This window comes from Belonocnema kinseyi, chromosome 8, assembly GCF_010883055.1.
Source record: "Belonocnema kinseyi isolate 2016_QV_RU_SX_M_011 chromosome 8, B_treatae_v1, whole genome shotgun sequence".
NCBI lineage: Eukaryota > Metazoa > Arthropoda > Insecta > Hymenoptera > Cynipidae > Belonocnema > Belonocnema kinseyi.
This window is the reverse complement of record NC_046664.1, coordinates 65,724,489-65,742,593: the sequence shown is the minus strand read 5'-3', so window position 1 is coordinate 65,742,593 and position 18,105 is coordinate 65,724,489. Positions and strand designations below refer to the sequence as shown.

Here is an 18,105-nt window from a genome sequence, read left to right as displayed (position 1 = left end):
GAAAATTCCACTAATTGGTTGAAAACGAAATTTTTTTGTCGAAAATTCATATTTTTAGGTTGAAAATTTGTCTTGTTTTGTATAAAATGAAACTGTTTGGTTGAAAATGTACTTTTTGTTGAAATTTCAATTTTTGATTGAATATTTTTATTTTCAGTTGAAAATTAATCTCTTCGGACGAAAATTCGTTTTTTTGTTGTTGTTAAAAATTAAACTGTTTGGGGTAAAAATTTTCACTATTTTGTTGAAAATTCATATTTTTTGTTTTAAAATTCAACTGCTTTGTTGAAAATTCTTATTTTGGCTCAAAAATTCATTTCTTTTTGTTGAAAATCTTTTTGGGTTGAAAATAAATTATTTTGATAGAAAATTCCACTAATTGGTTGAAAACGAACTTTTTTTGTCGAAAATTCATATTTTTAGGTTGAAAATTCGTCTTGTTTTGTATAAAATGAAACTGTTTGGTTGAAAATGTACTTTTTTATTGAAATTGCAATTTTTGTATTGAATATTCATATTTTCAGTTGAAAGTTAATCTCTTCGGATGAAAATTCATCTCTTTTGCCAAAAAAATTTTTTTTTGCTTAAAAATAAAATTGTTTCGGTTAAGGATTCAAATATTTTATTTAAAATTCATATTTTTGATTAAAAATTCAGCTGCTTTGTTGAAAATTCGTCTTTTTCGGTTAAAAATCCATCTCTTTTGCTCGAAAATCTTTTTGACTTGAAAATGAACTATTTTTCTCGAAAATCTCACTACTTCATTGAAAATAAACTTTTTTTTCGAAAATTCATATTTTTGGTTGAGTTTTTTTGGTATCAAATTCAACTATTTGGTTGAGAATGTACTCTTTTTTTTTAATCCCATTTTTGTATTAAATATTCATATTTTAAGTTGAAAATTCATCTCTTTTTTTGAAAAATCATTTGTTTATTAGGAAATTCATCATTGTTTGAATATTCAATTATATAATTAAAAATTGATTTATTTGATTAAAAATGAAATATTTTTACGTAAATTTTTAGAAATTTAGAGTGTTTCAATTTGTAACTTATAAGCTTACAAATTTCGTGGGCCTATATAAATATATTTATTAATAACCTTTTATATCCCTGTGTTTTTTTTTTTTTTTTTTTTGATAGAAAATATTCTTGCCGGGAGATAATGACATAGGTGGAGAAGAAGATAATGTTTCAAAGCGCATTCATGAGAGATTTAATTTTGCCTACACTCAGCCCGATACTTTAGTCTTGAAAAGCGTCACTTTTTTTAAGGTAAGAAAAATAAAAATTAATTTTCAAATTAATTCAAGAGCTTCAAAAAAAATTACTCTCCTAGGTCAACAGATTAGTGCATGATATACCTCCAGCTCCCAGAGATGCATTTCTTAACGATTATGCTGAAAGAAACACAACCAACGTTGTACTTAGTCACATGCCTCTACTTTTCATGCCTGGTACTTTTGTGCAAAATGTGAGTACAAAATTTTTCTCAAATTTTCCTAAAAGATTTTTCTAACAAGAAAATAAAAGATTTTCCTAAAAAATAATTTAAAAATAAATAAAACTCTCCGAGTTCTGCGAAAATTCAAATTTAATATAACAAAAATTAGTTTTTGTTTTTTTCACATTGTTTATAAAAGTTTATAGTTCACTCGTAAAATAGAGCCAAAATCTTTTTATTTGCAGTTCTGAATTTTTACAAATATAAAATTATTGTTCAGTAAACGAATTTTTCAAAGTAAACTTTTTAAAAAGATTTCTATTTTTTATAGCAAAAAATAAAAACAACCTTTTGAAAAATTAAATAATCATCTATTTTAGAGCAAAATTGTCTTCTTTTTAGTTGAAAATTCAACTATTTGTTTGAAAATTGACCCTTTTTTTTAGGAAATTATTCTGGTTTGAAAATTTATTTATTTTGGTTAAAAATTCATTTCTTTGTTAAAAAAATTAAATAATGTTGAAAATTTAATTACTTTGTTATTTTTTGTTTTTAAACTGTTTGAAAATTGACCCTTTTTTTAGAAAATTATTCTTCTTGTTTAAAAATTTATTTATTTTGGTTAAAAATTCATTTCTTCGGTTAAAAATTTAAATAATGTTAAAAATTTAATTACTTATTTATTTATTTTTAAAATTCATTTCTTTCGATAAAAATTGAACTATATTATTGATTTTCTTATAATTAATTTAAAAAAATAAAAATTAAGTATCTTATTTAAAATTCGCCTTTTTTTCAAATTCTACTGTATTTTATTTAATATTCATATCCTTTTAGGTAGGAATATCAATTATTTAATTTGTTGTTGGAAATTTATCTTTTTTTACTTAAAGTCATACTACTTTGTTGAAAAGTAATTTTTTTTGTTTTGTTAAAAATTGTTTTTTTTGTGTAAAATTCATTTTTTTCGATAAAAATTGTACTATTTTATTGATTTTTTTGATAATTAATTTTTCAAAACGAATAAAAATTCAACTATGTCTTTGAAAATCGAATTTTTTTAGAAAAATTATTTTTCTTGTTTGAAAATTTAATTACTTTGCTTAAAAATTCATTTTATTGGTTAAAAATCGAATCACTTTGTTAATATATATTTTAAAAAATGAATTTTTCAGTTTAAAATTTGACTTTTAGGTAGAAAATTAATCTTCTTGCTTTATCCAGAACTTTCTTTTTTCACAATTATTTTTGTCAACTGAAAATTTAACTTTTTCATTTTTCGTTAAAAAATAGGCTTATTTATAAAATTCATTTCTTTCGATAAAGATTGAACTATTTTATTAATTTTTTTATAATTAATTTTTCCACGTAAAAATTAAGTATTTTATTTGAAATTCGCCTTTTTCTGTTTAAATTCTACTGTATTTTATTTAATATTAAAATATTTTTAGGTAGGAATATCAATGATTCAATTTTTCGTTGAAAATTCATCTTATTCATCTATAGATAAAAATACAAATATGTGTTTGAAAATTGAACCTTTTTTATGGAAAATTATTTTTCTTGTTTAAAAATATATTTATTTTGGTTTAAAAATTCATTTCTTTGGTCGAAAAATTAAATACTGTTAAAAATGTAATTACTTTGATAAAAAATATATTTAAAAAAAAATAATTTTTTAGTTGAAAATTGGACTTTTTGGTAGAAAATTATTCTTCTTGTTTTATTCAAATCATCTTTTTTTTCAACATTATTTTTCAAACTAAAAATTGAAATATTTCATTTTTCATTAAAATTTTGTTTTGAAATTCATATCTTTTGATAAAGATTGAAACTATTTTATTGATTTTTTAAAATAATTGTTCAGCATAAAAATTAATTATTTTGTTTGAAATTCCCCTTTTTTTGTTTAAATCATGCTATATTTTATTTAATATTAAAATTTTTTTTAGATAGGAATATGAATTATTCAATTTTTCGTTAAAAATTTATATTTATTTCGTCAAAGTTATACTACTTTCTTATCAACGATTTCATTTTTCGTTCAATTTTTTTTTATTTGTAAAATTCATTTCTTTTCATAAACATTGAACTATTTTATTTATTTTATTTGTTTATAATTACTTTTTAAAAATAATTCGTTATTTAGGTAGAAAATTAATCTTCTTGTTTTATTCAAACCTTATTTTTTTCAAAATTATTTTTCAAACTGAAAATTGAACTATTTCATTTTTCGTTAAAAATTATTTTTATTTGTAAAATTCATTTCTTTCGATAAATATTGAACTATTTTATTAATTTTTTTAACCTTATTTTCCAACATAAAAGTTAAGTATTTTATTTGAAATTCACCTGTTTTGTTTAAATTCTACTGTATTTTATTTAATATTAAAATTTTTTTACGTAGGAATATCAATTATTTAATTTTTCGTTGAAAATTCATCCTTATTTTTTGTCAAAATTATACTAATTTGTTGGAAACTAATTTTTGTTGGCTGAAGATTCATTAATTTAGTGGAAATTTCATCTGTATGTCTAAAAATTCAACTGTTTGTGAAAAATAACTTTGTTTTTAGAAAATTATTTTTCTTGTTTGAACCTGTTTGAACATTTTTTTGTTTTGTTAAAAATTCATTTCTTTGCTTAAAAATTTAAGTGCTTTGTTAAATATATATATATATATATTTTAAAATTAATTTTTCAGTTGAAAATTTGACTTTTAGTTACAAAATTAATCTTCTTGTTTTATTCAAACCTTTTTTTAAAATTATTTTCTAAATTGAAAGTTAAACTATTTCATTCTTCGTTAAAATTTCTTTATTTGTAAAATTTATTTCTTTTGATAAAGATTGAACTATTTTATTGATTTTTTAAATATAATTTTTCAAAATAAAAAATAAATATTTTAATTCGAAATTCCCCTTATTTGTTTAAAAAAGTTGTGAACATGTACTTTTTTATGGAAAATCATTCTTCATGTTTGAAAATTGATTTATTTCGGTTAAAAATTCATTTCTTTGGTTTAAAATTTAAATACTGTTAAAAATTCAACTACTTTGTTAAAAATATATATATATTTTTTTTAAATTAATTTTTCAGTTGATAATTGGACTTTTAGGTACAAAATTAATATTTTTGTTTTATTCAAACTTTTTTTTTCAAAATTATTTTTTAAACTGAAAATTAAATTATTTCATTCTTCATTAAAATTTTTTTTTATTTGTCAAATTCATTCTTTTGATAAAAATTGAACTATTTTATTGATTTTTTCTTTATAATTTTTAACCTAAGATTTAAATATTTTATTGGAATTTCTTCTTTTTTGTTTAAATTCTACTGCATTTTATTTAATATTAAATTCCTTAAAGTAGGAATATCAATTATAGAATTTTTGGTTGAAAATTTTGCTTTTTTTAGTCAAAATTATACTACTTTGTCGAAAAGTGATTTTTTTTGGCTCAAGATTCATTATTTTCGTTGAAAATTCATTTCTTTGGATAAGAACGTTACTATTTCATTTTTGGTTGAAAATGTTTTCTTTTTGATTTTGAAAATTCACTTTTTTCATGCAAATATTATACAAATATATTTTTAAAAATTCAAGTTTTTCATCCAAAAATCTCACAATTATATTTTCAGTTCTTTTTTTTTAATTTAACAATTTTATTAAAAATTCTTATTCTTTTAGTAGAAAATGTACCTATTTTTTAATTAGAACTTTCAATATTCAGTTGGAAATTTATGTATTTTGTTGAAAATTTGTCTCTTCTCTAGTCATTTTGGTTGAAAAATGAACTGTTTCATTTTTTGCTCAAAATTTGTCTTCATTAGTTGAAAATTCTAATGTTTATTAAAAAAAAGAAGAATTTTATAAAAATATATACATTAAATTTTTTCAATATACAATAATATTATCTGTGTAAAGTTCAGAACTACGGAAGAAAAAGTGAACAGCATTTAAAATATTAAATTTTTTTTCTTCAAACTGAACGAGTTACTCTTTTCATTTATTTTGCAAATGAACCATAAACTTTTATTAATAATTTGTATAAAACAAAGCTGTTTATCACATATTTAATTTTAATTCTCGCCCATCTTGGACCCAAACAGAAAATAAAAACTGATTGAAAGAAAAGTGGATTTTTAAAGCAAAAAAAAAAGAAAAAAAGAAAAATTGTAATAATTGTTGCTTTTGATTGAAGGTGCTTAAAGAGTTATCTCCACAAATAATATTTAGTGCTCATGAGCACAAGGCAATGCACACGAGCCTCGACACAGCCACGGACCAACTAAGTGAAATTCGACTTCTTCCGCCGCAAGAAGTTTCGTTTTACCAATTACGATTGGACATGGGTGATGTCCACGAAATACAAATACCGACGTGCTCTTACCGAATGGGAACACGACACATGGGCTATGGATTGGCATTTATTAGTGAATATCTTCTTTCTTTTTTTTAAATTAAATTTATTTCCCCCGACATTTTTTCGATTCTGCATAATAAATTCCAGAATTCAAAATTGATATAAAATATAAAGCTCTTGTTAAACATTTTGGAGTATTTTGTTGAAAATTCATTTATTTTGTTAATAATTCATCTTTTTTTTTTGAAGAAAATTAATCTTATTGGTTAAAAAATTTATCTATTTGGTCGAACATTAATTTCCTTTGTTAAAATTTGAACTGTTTTGTTGAAAATCCCTGTATTTTGTTCAAAATGTATCTTTTTCGTAGAAAACTGATATTCTTTTTTGCAAATTTATTTTGTTGTTATAAATTCCTCATTTCAGTTCAAAATTGATTTCTTCGTAAAAAATTTTACTATTTTGATGAGATTTTTTTTTTAGTTTGTTGACAATTAATAATTTTTTTATAGAAAATTATCCTATTGGTTAGTAAAGTATCTTTCTCGTTGAAAATTAATTTCTTTGGTTAAAAATTTAATTATTTTGTTGAAAATTCCTGTATTTTGTTAAAAATTAATCTTTTCTGTAGAAAACTGATATATTCGTAAAAAATTTAACTATGCTGTAGAAAAGTAATTTAGTTTTTTGAAAATTAATAATTTTTGTGTAGAAAATTATCCTATTGGTTAATAAAGTATCTTTCTCGTTGAAAATTAATTTCTTTGGTTAAAAATTGAACTATTTTGTTGAAAATTCATCTTTTTTGGTATAAAATTAATTCTATTGGTTAAAAATTTATCTTTTTGATTGAAATTTAATTTCCTTTGTTAAAATTTGAACTATTTTGTTGAAAATTCCTGTATTTTTTTAAAAATTCATCTTTTTTGTAGAAAACGAATATTTTTGTTTGCAAATTTATTTTTCTTGTTGTCAAAGATTACTCGTTTCAGTTGAAAATTAATTTTTTGGTTAAAAATTTAACTATTTTGTTGAAAATTTATTTAGTTTGTTAAAAATTAATAGTTTTTTGTAGAAAATTATCCTATTAGTTATTAAGGTATCTTTCTCGTCAAACAATAATTTCTTTGGTTAAAAATGGAACTATTTTGTGGAAAATTCCTGTATTTTGTTAAAAATTAATCTTTTCTGTAGAAAACTGATATGCTTGTTTGCAAATTTATTTTGTTCTTAAAGATTCCTCGTTTTAGTTAAAAATGAATTTCTTCGTAAAAAATTTAAGTATTTTGTACAAAAGTAATTTAGTTTTTTGAAAATTCATAATTTTTTTGTAGAAAATTATCCTATTGGTTAATAAGGTATCTTTCTCGTTGAAAATTAATTTCTTTGGTTAAAAATTGAACTATTTTGTTGAAAATTCATCTTTTTTGGTAGAAAATTAATTCTATTGGTTAAAAATTTTTTTTTTTTTTTTGGTTGAAAATTTATTTCCTTGGTTAAAAATATAACTATTTTGTTGGAAATTCCTGTATTTTGTTAAAAATTAATCTTTTTTGTAGGAAACTGATATTTTTGTTTGCAGAATTATTTTTTTTTGTTGACAAAGATTACTCATTTCAGTTGAAAATTAATTTTTTGCTTAAAAATTTAAGTATTTTCTTGAAAATGTATTCAGTTTGTTGAAAATTAATAATTTTTTGTAGAAAATTACCCTATTGGTCAATAAGGTATCTTTCTCGTCGAGAATTAATTTCTTTGGTTAAAAATTGAACTATTTTGCTGAAAATTCATCTTTTTTGGTAGAAAATTAATTTTATTAGTTAAAAAATTTTTTTTGTTGAAAATTTATTTCCTTGGTTAAAAATATAACTATTTTGTTGAAAATTCCTGTATTTTGTTAAAAATTCATCTTTTTTGTAGAAAACTGATATTTTTGTTTGCAGAATTATTTTTTTTCTTGACAAAGATTACTCATTTCATTTGAAAATTAATTTTTTGGTTAAAAATTTAACTATTTTGTTGAAAATTTATTTAGTTTGTTAAAAATGAATAGTTTTTTGTAGAAAATTATCATATTGGTTGATAAGGTATCTTTCTCGTTGAAAATTAATTTCTTTGGTTAAAAATGTTACCATTATTATGAAAATTGATCTTTTTGGTAGAAAATCAATCTTATTGGTTGAAAATTTATCTTTTTAGTGGAACAATAATTTCTTTGCTTAAAAATATAACTATTTTGTTGAAAATTCCTGTATTTTGTTAAAAATTAATCTTTTTAGTAGAGAACTGATATTCTTGTTTAAAAAATTTTTTTGTTGGTTCAGGCTTCCTCATTTCAGTTAAAAGTTGATTTCTTGGTAAAAAATGTAACTATTTTGTTGAAAATTAATAATTTTTATGTAGAAAATTAGACTATTGGTTAATAAGGTATCTTTCTCGTCGAACAGTAATTTCTTTGGTCAAAAATTGAAATATTTTGTGGAAAATTCCTGTATTTTGTTAAAAATTGATCTTTTTTGTAGAAAACTGATATTCTTGTTTCCAAATTTATTTTGTTGTTGTTAAAGACTCCTCACTTCAGTTAAACATTAATTTCTTCGTAAAAAATTTAACCATTTTGTTGAAAATTTATTTATTTTGTTGAAAATTTATTTCCTTGGTTAAAAATATAACTATTTTGTTGGAAATTCCTGTATTTTGTTAAAAATTAATCTTTTTTGTAGAAAACTGATATTCTTGTTTCCAAATTTATTTTGTTGTTGTTGAAGACTCCTCACTTCAGTTAAACATTAATTTCTTCGTAAAAAATTTAACCATTTTGTTGAAAATTTATTTATTTTGTTGAAAATTAATAATTTTTTGTAGAAAATTATCCTATTGGTTAATAAGGTATCTTTCTCGTTGAAAATTAATTTCTTTGGTTAAAAATTGAAATATTTTGTTGAAAATTCATCTTTTTTGTTAGAAAATTAATCCTACTGGTTAAAAATTTATATTTTTGGTTGAAAATTAATTTCCTTGGTTAAAAATATAACTATTTTGTTGAAAATTCCTGTATTTTGTTAAAAATGAATCTCTTTTGTAGAAAACTGATATTCTTGTTTGCAAATTTATTTTTGTTGTTGTTGAAGATTCCAAATTTCAGTTGAAAATTAATTTTTTTGTTAAAAATTTAACTATTTTGTTGAAAATTTCTTTAGTTGGTTGAAAATTAATAATTTTTTTGTAGAAAATTATCCTATTGGTTAATAAGGTATCTTTCTCGTTGAAAATTAATTTCTTTGGTTAAAAATTGAACTATTTTGTTCAAAATTCATCTTTTTTGTTAGAAAATTAATCCTACTGGTTACAAATTTATATTTTTGGTTGAAAATTAATTTCCTTGGTTAAAAATATAACCATTTTGTTGAAAATTCCTGTATTTTGTTAAAAATTAATCTTTTTTGTAGAAAACTGATATTCTTGTTTCCAAATTTATTTTGTTGTTGTTAAAGACTCCTCACTTCAGTTAAACATTAATTTCTTCGTAAAAAATTTAACCATTTTGTTGAAAATTTATTTATTTTGTTGAAAATTTATTTCCTTGGTTAAAAATATAACTATTTTGTTGAAAATTCCTGTATTTTGTTAAAAATTAATCTTTTTTGTTGAAAACTGATATTCTTGTTTGCAAATTTATGTTTGTTGTTGTTGAAGATTCCAAATTTCAGTTGAAAATTAATTTCTTCGTAAAAAATTTAACCATTTTGTTGAAAATTTATTTATTTTGTTGAAAATTAATCATTTTTTTGTAGAAAATTATCCTATTGGTTAATAAGGTATCTTTCTCGTTGAAAATTAATTTCGCTGGTTGAAAATTGAACTATTTTGCTGAAAATTCATCTTTTTTGGTAGAAAATTAATTCTATTGGTTAAAAATTTATTTTTTTTTGGTTGAAAATTTATTTCCTTGGTTAAAAATATAACTATTTTGTTGAAAATTCCTGTATTTTGTTAAAAATTAATCTTTTTTGTAGAAAACTGATATTCTTGTTTGCAAATTTATTTTTGTTGTTGTTGAAGATTCCAAATTTCAGTTGAAAATTAATTTCTTCGTAAAAAATTTAACCATTTTGTTGAAAATTTATTTATTTTGTTGAAAATTAATAATTTTTTTGTAGAAAATTATCCTATTGGTTAATAAGGTATCTTTCTCGTTGAAAATTAATTTCTTTGGTTAAAAATTGAACTATTTTATTGAAAATTCATCTTTTTTGTTAGAAAATTAATTCTATTGGTTAAAAATTTATTTTTTTTTTGGTTGAAAATTTATTTCCTTGGTTAAAAATATAACTATTTTGTTGAAAATTCCTGTATTTTGTTAAAAATGAATCTTTTTTGTAGAAAACTGATATTCTTGTTTATAAATTTATTTTATTGTTGTTAAAGATTCCTCACTTCCGTTAAAAATTAATTTCTTCGTAAAAAATTTAACCATTTTGTTGAAAATTAATAATTTTTTTGTATAAAATTATCCTATTGGTTAATAAGGTATCTTTCTCTTCGAGCATTTATTTCTTTGGTTAAAAATTGAACTATTTTGTTGAAAATTAATTTCTTTTGTTAAAATTTGAATTATTTTGTTGAAAATTCCTGTATTTTGTTAAAAATTAATCTTTTTTGTAGAAAACTGATATTCTTGTTTGCAAATTTATTTTTGTTGTTGTTAAAGATTCCTCATTTCAGTTGAAAATAAATTTTTTGGTTAAAAATTTAACTATTTTGTTGAAAATTTATTTAGTTTGTTGAAAATGATTAGCTTTTTTTTAGAAAATTATCCTATTAGTTAATAAAGTATCTTTCTCATAGAGAATTAATTTCTTTGGTTAAAAATTTAATTATTTTGCTAAAACTTAATCTTTTTTTCGTAGAAAATTAATCTTATTGGTTGAAAAACGTATATCTTTGTTGACCATTAATTTCTTTGGTTAAAAATTTGACCATTTCGTTGAAAATTAATCTTTTTAGTAAAAAATTAATCTTATTGGATGAAAGGGTATCTTTTTCATTGAGAATTAATTTATTTGATTACAAATGTTACTATTATTCTCAAAATTGATCTTTTTGGCAGAAAATTAATCTTATTGTTTGCAAATTTATCTTTTTGGTTGAACAATAATTTCTTTGGTTAGAAATATAACTATTATGCTGAAAATTCCTGTTAAAAATTAATCTTTTTAGTAGAGAACTGACATTCTTTTTAAAGAATTTTTTTGTTGGTTTAAGATTCCTCATTTCAGTTAAAAGTCAATTTCTTGGTAAAAAATTTAACTATTTGGTTTAAAATTGATCATTTTTTTGTAGAAAATTATCCTATTGGTTGATAAGGTATCTTTCTCGTCGAGCGTTAATTTCTTTGGTTAAAAATTGAATTATTTTGTTGAAAATTTATTTAGTTTGTTGAAAATTAATAGTTTTTTTGTAAAAAATTATCCTATTGGTTGGTAAGGTATCTTTCTTGTTAAGCATTAATTTCTTTGGTTAAAAATTTAATTATTTTGCTAAAAATTAATCTTTTTTCGTAGAAAATTAATCTTATTGGTTGAAAAACGTATATCTTTGGTTGACCATTAACTTGTTTGGTTAAAAATTTGACTATTTCGTTGAAAATGAATCTTTCTTTGTAAAAAATTAATCTTTTTGGATGAAAAGGTATCTTTTTCGTTTAGAATTAATTTCTTTGGTTACAAATTTAACTATTTTGTTAAAACTTCTTTTTATCCGGTTGAGAATTAGTGGTTTTTTGTAGAAAATTCTTATTTTTTGGTAGAAAATTTGCCTTTTTGCTTGTACTTTTATTTTTTGGTTTAAGATCCCTCATTTCAGTTAAAAATTAATTTCTTGGTAAAAGATGTATCTATTTTGTTTAAAATTCATTTATTTTGTTAAAAATTCATCTTTTTTGTAGAAAATTAATCGTATTTAATGAAAATTTATCTTTTTGGGTTGAACTTTAATTTCTTTAGTTAAAAATTGAACAATTCGTTGAAAATTTATCATTTTTCGTAAAAGAAATTCATCATATTGGTTGAAAATTTATCTTTTTGATTGAACATTAATTTCTTCAGTTAAAAATATAACTATTTTGTTTGTAATTCCTGTATTTTGTTAAAACTTAATCTTTTTTGTAGAGAACTGATATTTTTTTTGAAATTTTTTTTGTTGGTTAAAGATTCCTCATTTCATTAAAAAACTAATTTCTTTGGTTACAAATTTAACTATTTTGTTAAATCTTTTTTTTCCAGTTGAGAATTAGTGGTTTTTAGATGAAAATTCTTATTTTTTGGTAGAAAATTTGTCTTCTTGTTTGTACATTTATTTTTTGGTTTAAGATCTTTCGTTTCAGTTAAAAATTAATTTCTTGGTAAAAAATTTAAGTATTTTGTTGAAAATCCATTTATTTTGTCAAGAATTCATCTTTTTTGGTAAAAAATTAATCTTATTGGTTGATAATTTATCTCGTTTAACTATTTTGTGAAAAATTCATTAAATTTTTTGTACAAAATTAATCTTATTTGTTTAAGAAGTATTTTTTTTCGTTGAACGTTAATTTCTTTGGTTAAAAATTCATTTATTTTGTTCAAAATTCTTCTTTTTGGATAGAAAATTAATCGTATTTGTTGAAAAGGTATTTTTTTCGTTAAGAATTATTTTCACTGCTTAAAAATTTAACTATTTTGCTAAAAAATCATCTTTTTTGGTAGAAAATTAATCGTATTTGTTGAAAATTTATCTTTTTGGTTGAACATTAATTTTTTTAGTTAAAAGTTTGACTATTTTGTTGAAAATTCAACTTTTTTTTGTTCAAAGTTAATCTTATTTGTTGAAAAGGTGTCTTTTTCATTGAGCATTAATTTCTTTGGTTAATAATTTAACTATTTTGCTGAAAATTCATCTTTTTTGGGTAAAAAATTAATCTTATTGGTTGAAAATTTATCTTTTTGTTTGAACATTAATATCTTTCGTTAAATATTTAACTGTGTTTTTGAAAATTCATGTTTTTTGTTGAAAATTAATTTTTCTAACTGAAAATGTAATTGCTCTCGTTCACAGTTTTTTTATTTTGTCCCAAATTTAACAATTTTGTTAAAAATTCGTTGCTTTGAAGATAAATGTAGATTAAAATTAATCTTTGTTTCAAAATTTGTCCTTTTTATTTGTAAATTTATTTTTTCGTTAAAGATTTCTCATTTCAGTTAAAAATTAACTTTTTGGTAAAATTTTTATATATTTTATTGAAGATTCGTTTATTTCGTTAACAATTTTTTTTTGGTAAAAAATTAATCTTATTGATTTAAAATTGATCTTTTTGGTTGAATATTAATTTCATTGGTTGAAAATTTAACTACTTTGCTAAAAATTAATCTTTTTTGTACACGACATACAATAATTTTTAACTGAAATGAGGAATCTTTAACCAAAAAATAAATTTGAGAACAAAAAGATTAATTTTCTACCAAAAAAGATGAATTTTTAACAAACTATCTGAATTTTTAATAAAAAAAAAACGAATTTTCAAGAAGTTATTTAAATTTGTAACCTAAGAAATTAATTTTTAAACATAATGACAAATGTTCAATAAAAAAATGATTTTTCGACTAAAAAAGATAAATTTTGAAACGTAAGAAATAAACTCTCAACAAGAGAAATTGCATCTTCAGTTAGAAAAATTATATTTGAACCAAAAAAAGAAAAATATTTTCAACAACACAGTTAAATTTTTAACCGAAAATATTAATGTTTAAACAAAAAGATGGTTAAAGATTCCCAATTTCAGTTAAAAATTAATTTTTTGGCAAAAATTTTAACTATTTTGTTGAGAATTCATTCATTTTGTTAAAAATTCATCTTTTTTTATAGAAAATTAATCTTATTGGTTGAAAATTTATCTCGTTTGTTGAAAATTAATATCTTTGGTTAAAAATTTAACTGTGTTTTTGAAAATTCACGTATTTTGTCGAAAATTCTTTCTTGTTTTTTTGTTGAAATTTAATTTTTGTAACTGAAAATGTAATTTATCTCGTTGAATTTTCAAATAATTTTGTTGAAAATTTGTGGCTTTAAAGATAAATTTATATTAAAATTCATTTTTGTTTAAAAATTTATCTTTTTTAGATGAAAATTAATTTTTTTTATTGAAGATTCATTATTATATTTGAAAATTTATTTCTTTGCTTACAAATTCAAATATTTTGTTGAAAATTTTTTTTTTTCAGTTTAAAATTAATTTTTTTAACGGAAAATTTAAGTAGTCCGTGTTTGATTGTAAATTCAACTATTTAGGTTTAACACTTCTGTTAAAAATTAATTTCTTGGTGAAAAATTTCACTATGTTTAAAATTCATCTTTTCTTGGTAGGAAGTTAATCTTATTGGTTGAAAATTCATCTGGTTGGTTAAGGATTAATTTCCTTGGTTAAAACTTCAACTATTTTATTGAAAATTCGTCTATTTTTGTAGAAAATTAATCTTATTGATTAAAAATTTATCATTTGGTTGAAAATTAATTTTATTTTTTACAAATCTGTCATTTTAGTTGAACATTAATTTCTTTTGTTAAAAATTTAACTATCTTGTGGAAATTTCATGTATTTTGTTATAAATTCGTCTTTTTGGGTAGAAAATAAAACTTACTGCTTGAAAATGTATCATTCTCTTGCAACATTAATATCTTTAGTTAAAATTCCACCTGAAATCGACATTTGTAACGATTAGTGAAAGTGAAAAAATGGTAGTTTATAGCAATCCTGTTTTTTTTATACACGAGACTAAATTAGTTCAAAAAACTTATTGATAAATGAAATAAAATCAATATTTTTCAATAAGAGTATCAAATATTGAGATATATATTTATTTCGTTTCAGATACTCAGGAAAAGACTTTGGATTTCACGATTTTATGGTTGCCTGAAAGATTTCGACTGCTTTTAATTTATGTTGTGGTTGGCTCGATTGTAGCCCTTCTTTCTGCCATAATGCTTATTTGCGGTCGACGACCAAATCACATTTCTTATTCTCGAGCGTCTATGATGTAATTAAATTATTATTTTAACCCGAGATTTTGAAACGCGATAAGGTTTTTTTCAATGAAAGTTTAGATTTAAATTTCCGTACAAATTTTTCAAGGACTTTTATTTTAATCATCTGATTATATATCACTGATTTGAATTTTTTCATGCTCTCTACATTAAAAAAAAAAAAATATATATATATATATATGCCAAAAACACTTTTATATTAATATATTCAATCTATTTTGAATTTCATATATGAAATTATCTACATAAAATAAGTAAAATATTAAAAAATTGGCAGAAAAAATTATTCTGTAAAAAAAAATTATTATAAAACACTACAGTTACTTAATTTTTCTTTACAAATGACTCATTGAGGAAGTGAGAAATATTCTTAGGGAAAAAGTATTATTTCTTGTTAATTCAAAAATTAATTGAAAAAAATCCAGGAAGAAATGTAGCTTAGAAATCTTCTCAATTGGGGAAGTTGAAATTTAGGAATGTGAAGTCCTACTTTATATTTAATGGAATATCGCAGGCTGGTTATTTGTTATTACTATTACGGATAATTATTGGACTGTGAGGATTTAATGTATTTAAAATTCAAAAGGACTGAAATAATTATGCTGGGCAACAAAGATAATGCGATAGGTACAGCCTTGATACTAATTTAGTAAAACAAAGTATTAAGATACTATTAATGTGAAACAAAAGTATGTACCTAATGTTAATAAATATATAATGTTAAAGAACTCACATCATTTATCATTTTAACCCTGCGGCCCTTTTTTCTTCTATTCCGAGGTTTAAACAGGGTGGCCACCGGCCCGGAAGAATCGGGAGAAAGCCGGGAAAAACGGGAGAACCAAAAGAACGTCGGGAGAATCGGGAGAAAGTCGAGAGAATCGGGAGAAAGCCGAGAGAACCGATAGAAAGCCGCCAGAATAGTGAGAAATTTAGGAGAATCGGGAGAAAGCCCAGTTCTCCCGATTTCGAGAGAATTGGGAGAACCGGGAGATAGTCGGGAGATTCGGAAGAATCGGGAGAGGGTTTGGAGAATCGGGAAAGCCGGGAGAATCGGAAGACCCATGTGAATCAGGAGAACCAGGAGAAAGTCGAGAGAATCGAGAGAAAGCCGCTAAAATCGGGAGAAGGTCGATAGAACCGAGAGAAAGTCGGGAGAACCGGGATAAAGTTGAGACAATCTGGAGAAAGCTGGGAAAACGTCGAGAGAACTGGGATAAATCCGGGAGAATCTAGAGAAAGTCGGGAGAATTGGAAGAATGTTGGAATAATCTGGAGAAAGTCGAGAGAATCGGAAGAACCGGGATCGGGAGAAAGACGAGAGAATCGCAAGAAAGCCGGGAGAATTGGGAGAAAGTCGAGAGAACCGAGAGAAATGCGGGAGAACCGAGAGAAAGTCGAGAGAATCGGGAGAAACCTGCTAGAACTGGGAGAATGTCGAGAGAACCGAGAGAAAGCCGCGAGAACCGGGAGCAAGTCGAGAGAATCGGGAGAAAGCTGGTAGAACGTCGAGAGAAACGGGATAAATCCAGGAGAATCTAGAGAAAGTCGAGAGAATTGGGAGAAAGCCGGGAGAAAGTCGAGAGAATCGGAAGAACCGGGATGATTGGGACAAAGTAGAGAGAATCGGGAGAAAGCTGGGAGAACCGGGAGAATGTGAGAATCGGCAGAAAGCCGGGAAAAAGTGAGGAGAATCGGGAGAAAGTGAAGAGAACCGGGAGAATCGGAAGAACCGGGAGAAAGTCAAGAGAACCAATAGACAGCCGGGAGAACAGTGAGAAAGTTGGGAGAATCGGAAGAACCGGGAGAAATCCGGGAGAACCGAGAGAATGTCGATAGAATCGGGAGAAAGCCGGTAAACTCGGGAGAAAGTCGAGAGAACGGGGAGAAAGTCAGGAGAATCGGAAGAAAGCCGGGAGAACCGCGAGAAAGTCAAGAGATCCGATAGAAAGCTGGGAGAATCGGAAGAATTAGGATAAGAGAATCGGGAGAAAGTCGGTAGAACCTGGAGAACGTCGAGAGAACCTAAAGAAAACTGAGAGAACCGGGAGCAAGTCGAGAGATTCGGAAGAAAGTTGAGTGAACTTCGAGAGAACCGGGAGAATCTAGAGAAAGTCGGGAGAACCGGGTGAAAGCCGGCAGAAAATCAAGAGAACTGAGAGAAAGCCGGGAGAATAGGAAGAACCGGGAGAAAGTCGAGAGAATCGGGAGAATGTCTACAGAAACGGAAGTAAGCCGAGAGAATCGGGAGAAAACCGGAAGAACCGGGAGAAAGTCAAGAGAATCGGGAGAAAGCCGGCAGAATCTGGAGAAAGCCGGAAGAACCGAGAGAAAGCCGGGAAAATCAGTATAATCGGGAGAATTAGAAGAAAGTCGAGAGAATCGGGAGAACCGGGAAAAAGTTGGGCGAACAGGGAGAAAGTCGGGAGACAAATATTACACCGGAAGATTTCACATATTTCATAATTCGTGCATTTTGTCATTCTTGAAATTTTCCAACTAGAAAGTATACAATTCAGTGTGACCACTGGACCAGGAAATGAACGACAATTTTCTGAGACCAGGAAAACCCGGGAAATGACAGTGAATTTATTTGTTGAGCGAAAATTTTTCAAATTTTCAGAAGCAAAATTTGTTTAAGTTCGATTTCAAAAGTTTTAAAAAATAATTAGTTGAATTGATATTTTTTTTCACTTATGATATTCAGTTTAAAATCCATAATTCGAAAATCTTTTACCTAAAATACTCTATTTTATTTTTTTATTTCTAATTTAAAAAATTTTAAGGTGCAGATTTGAAGACTTAAAAATTACAAATTAAAAGCGTTTGAAGTTGAAATTTTTTGTTAAAATGCAGTTTTATTTTATCAACTGTAAATATCTATCTATCTATCTATCTATCTATCTATCTATCTATCTATCTATCTATAAGAATTTCCAGATTCATAATTAATTCGTAATTAAAGGCTTTTATTGAATTAAAAATATTGCTTTAATCGAAATTATTCAATTTTCAACCCATTTAATTTGAAATTTTTTTATTAAGAAAAAAGATAATTACTTAAGATTTAGCAATATTTTACTTATAATTCAAGACGAGTAAATTGAAGCAAAATATTTAAAAATCAACAATTTAAAACTTAATTTTTTGACATAGAAAGCTTTGAATTGTTAAAATTTCGAAAAGCTTTTAACATTATAACGTTACAATTTTAATTATATT

General features: G+C 23.7%; 2 protein-coding genes across 3 annotated transcripts in view; both read left to right on the top strand.

Annotated features, from left to right (window-relative positions):
* Window positions 1-15,611, top strand: part of LOC117178879 (uncharacterized protein C630.12) — a 27,757-nt gene extending 12,146 nt beyond the window's left edge. Inside the window, exons 3-6 of one of the 2 annotated variants that reach the window (XM_033370401.1) lie at window positions 1,144-1,275; window positions 1,340-1,474; window positions 5,647-5,878; window positions 14,711-15,611. In XM_033370401.1, coding sequence (XP_033226292.1) covers window positions 1,144-1,275; window positions 1,340-1,474; window positions 5,647-5,878; window positions 14,711-14,880 — 669 coding nt within the window. In that variant the 3' untranslated portion in view covers window positions 14,881-15,611. The remainder of the gene's footprint in view (window positions 1-1,143; window positions 1,276-1,339; window positions 1,475-5,646; window positions 5,879-14,710) is intronic. The other variant, XM_033370400.1, reaches the window with a different exon arrangement.
* On the top strand, window positions 15,575-16,722 carry LOC117178521 (uncharacterized protein DDB_G0286299-like). Its single transcript, XM_033369949.1, has 5 exons — window positions 15,575-15,585; window positions 15,664-15,806; window positions 15,857-16,053; window positions 16,120-16,383; window positions 16,504-16,722. The coding sequence occupies exons 1-5, from the start codon at window positions 15,575-15,577 to the stop codon at window positions 16,720-16,722; spliced, it is 834 nt and encodes a 277-aa protein (XP_033225840.1).
* The last annotated feature ends 1,383 nt before the right edge of the window (window positions 16,723-18,105 follow it).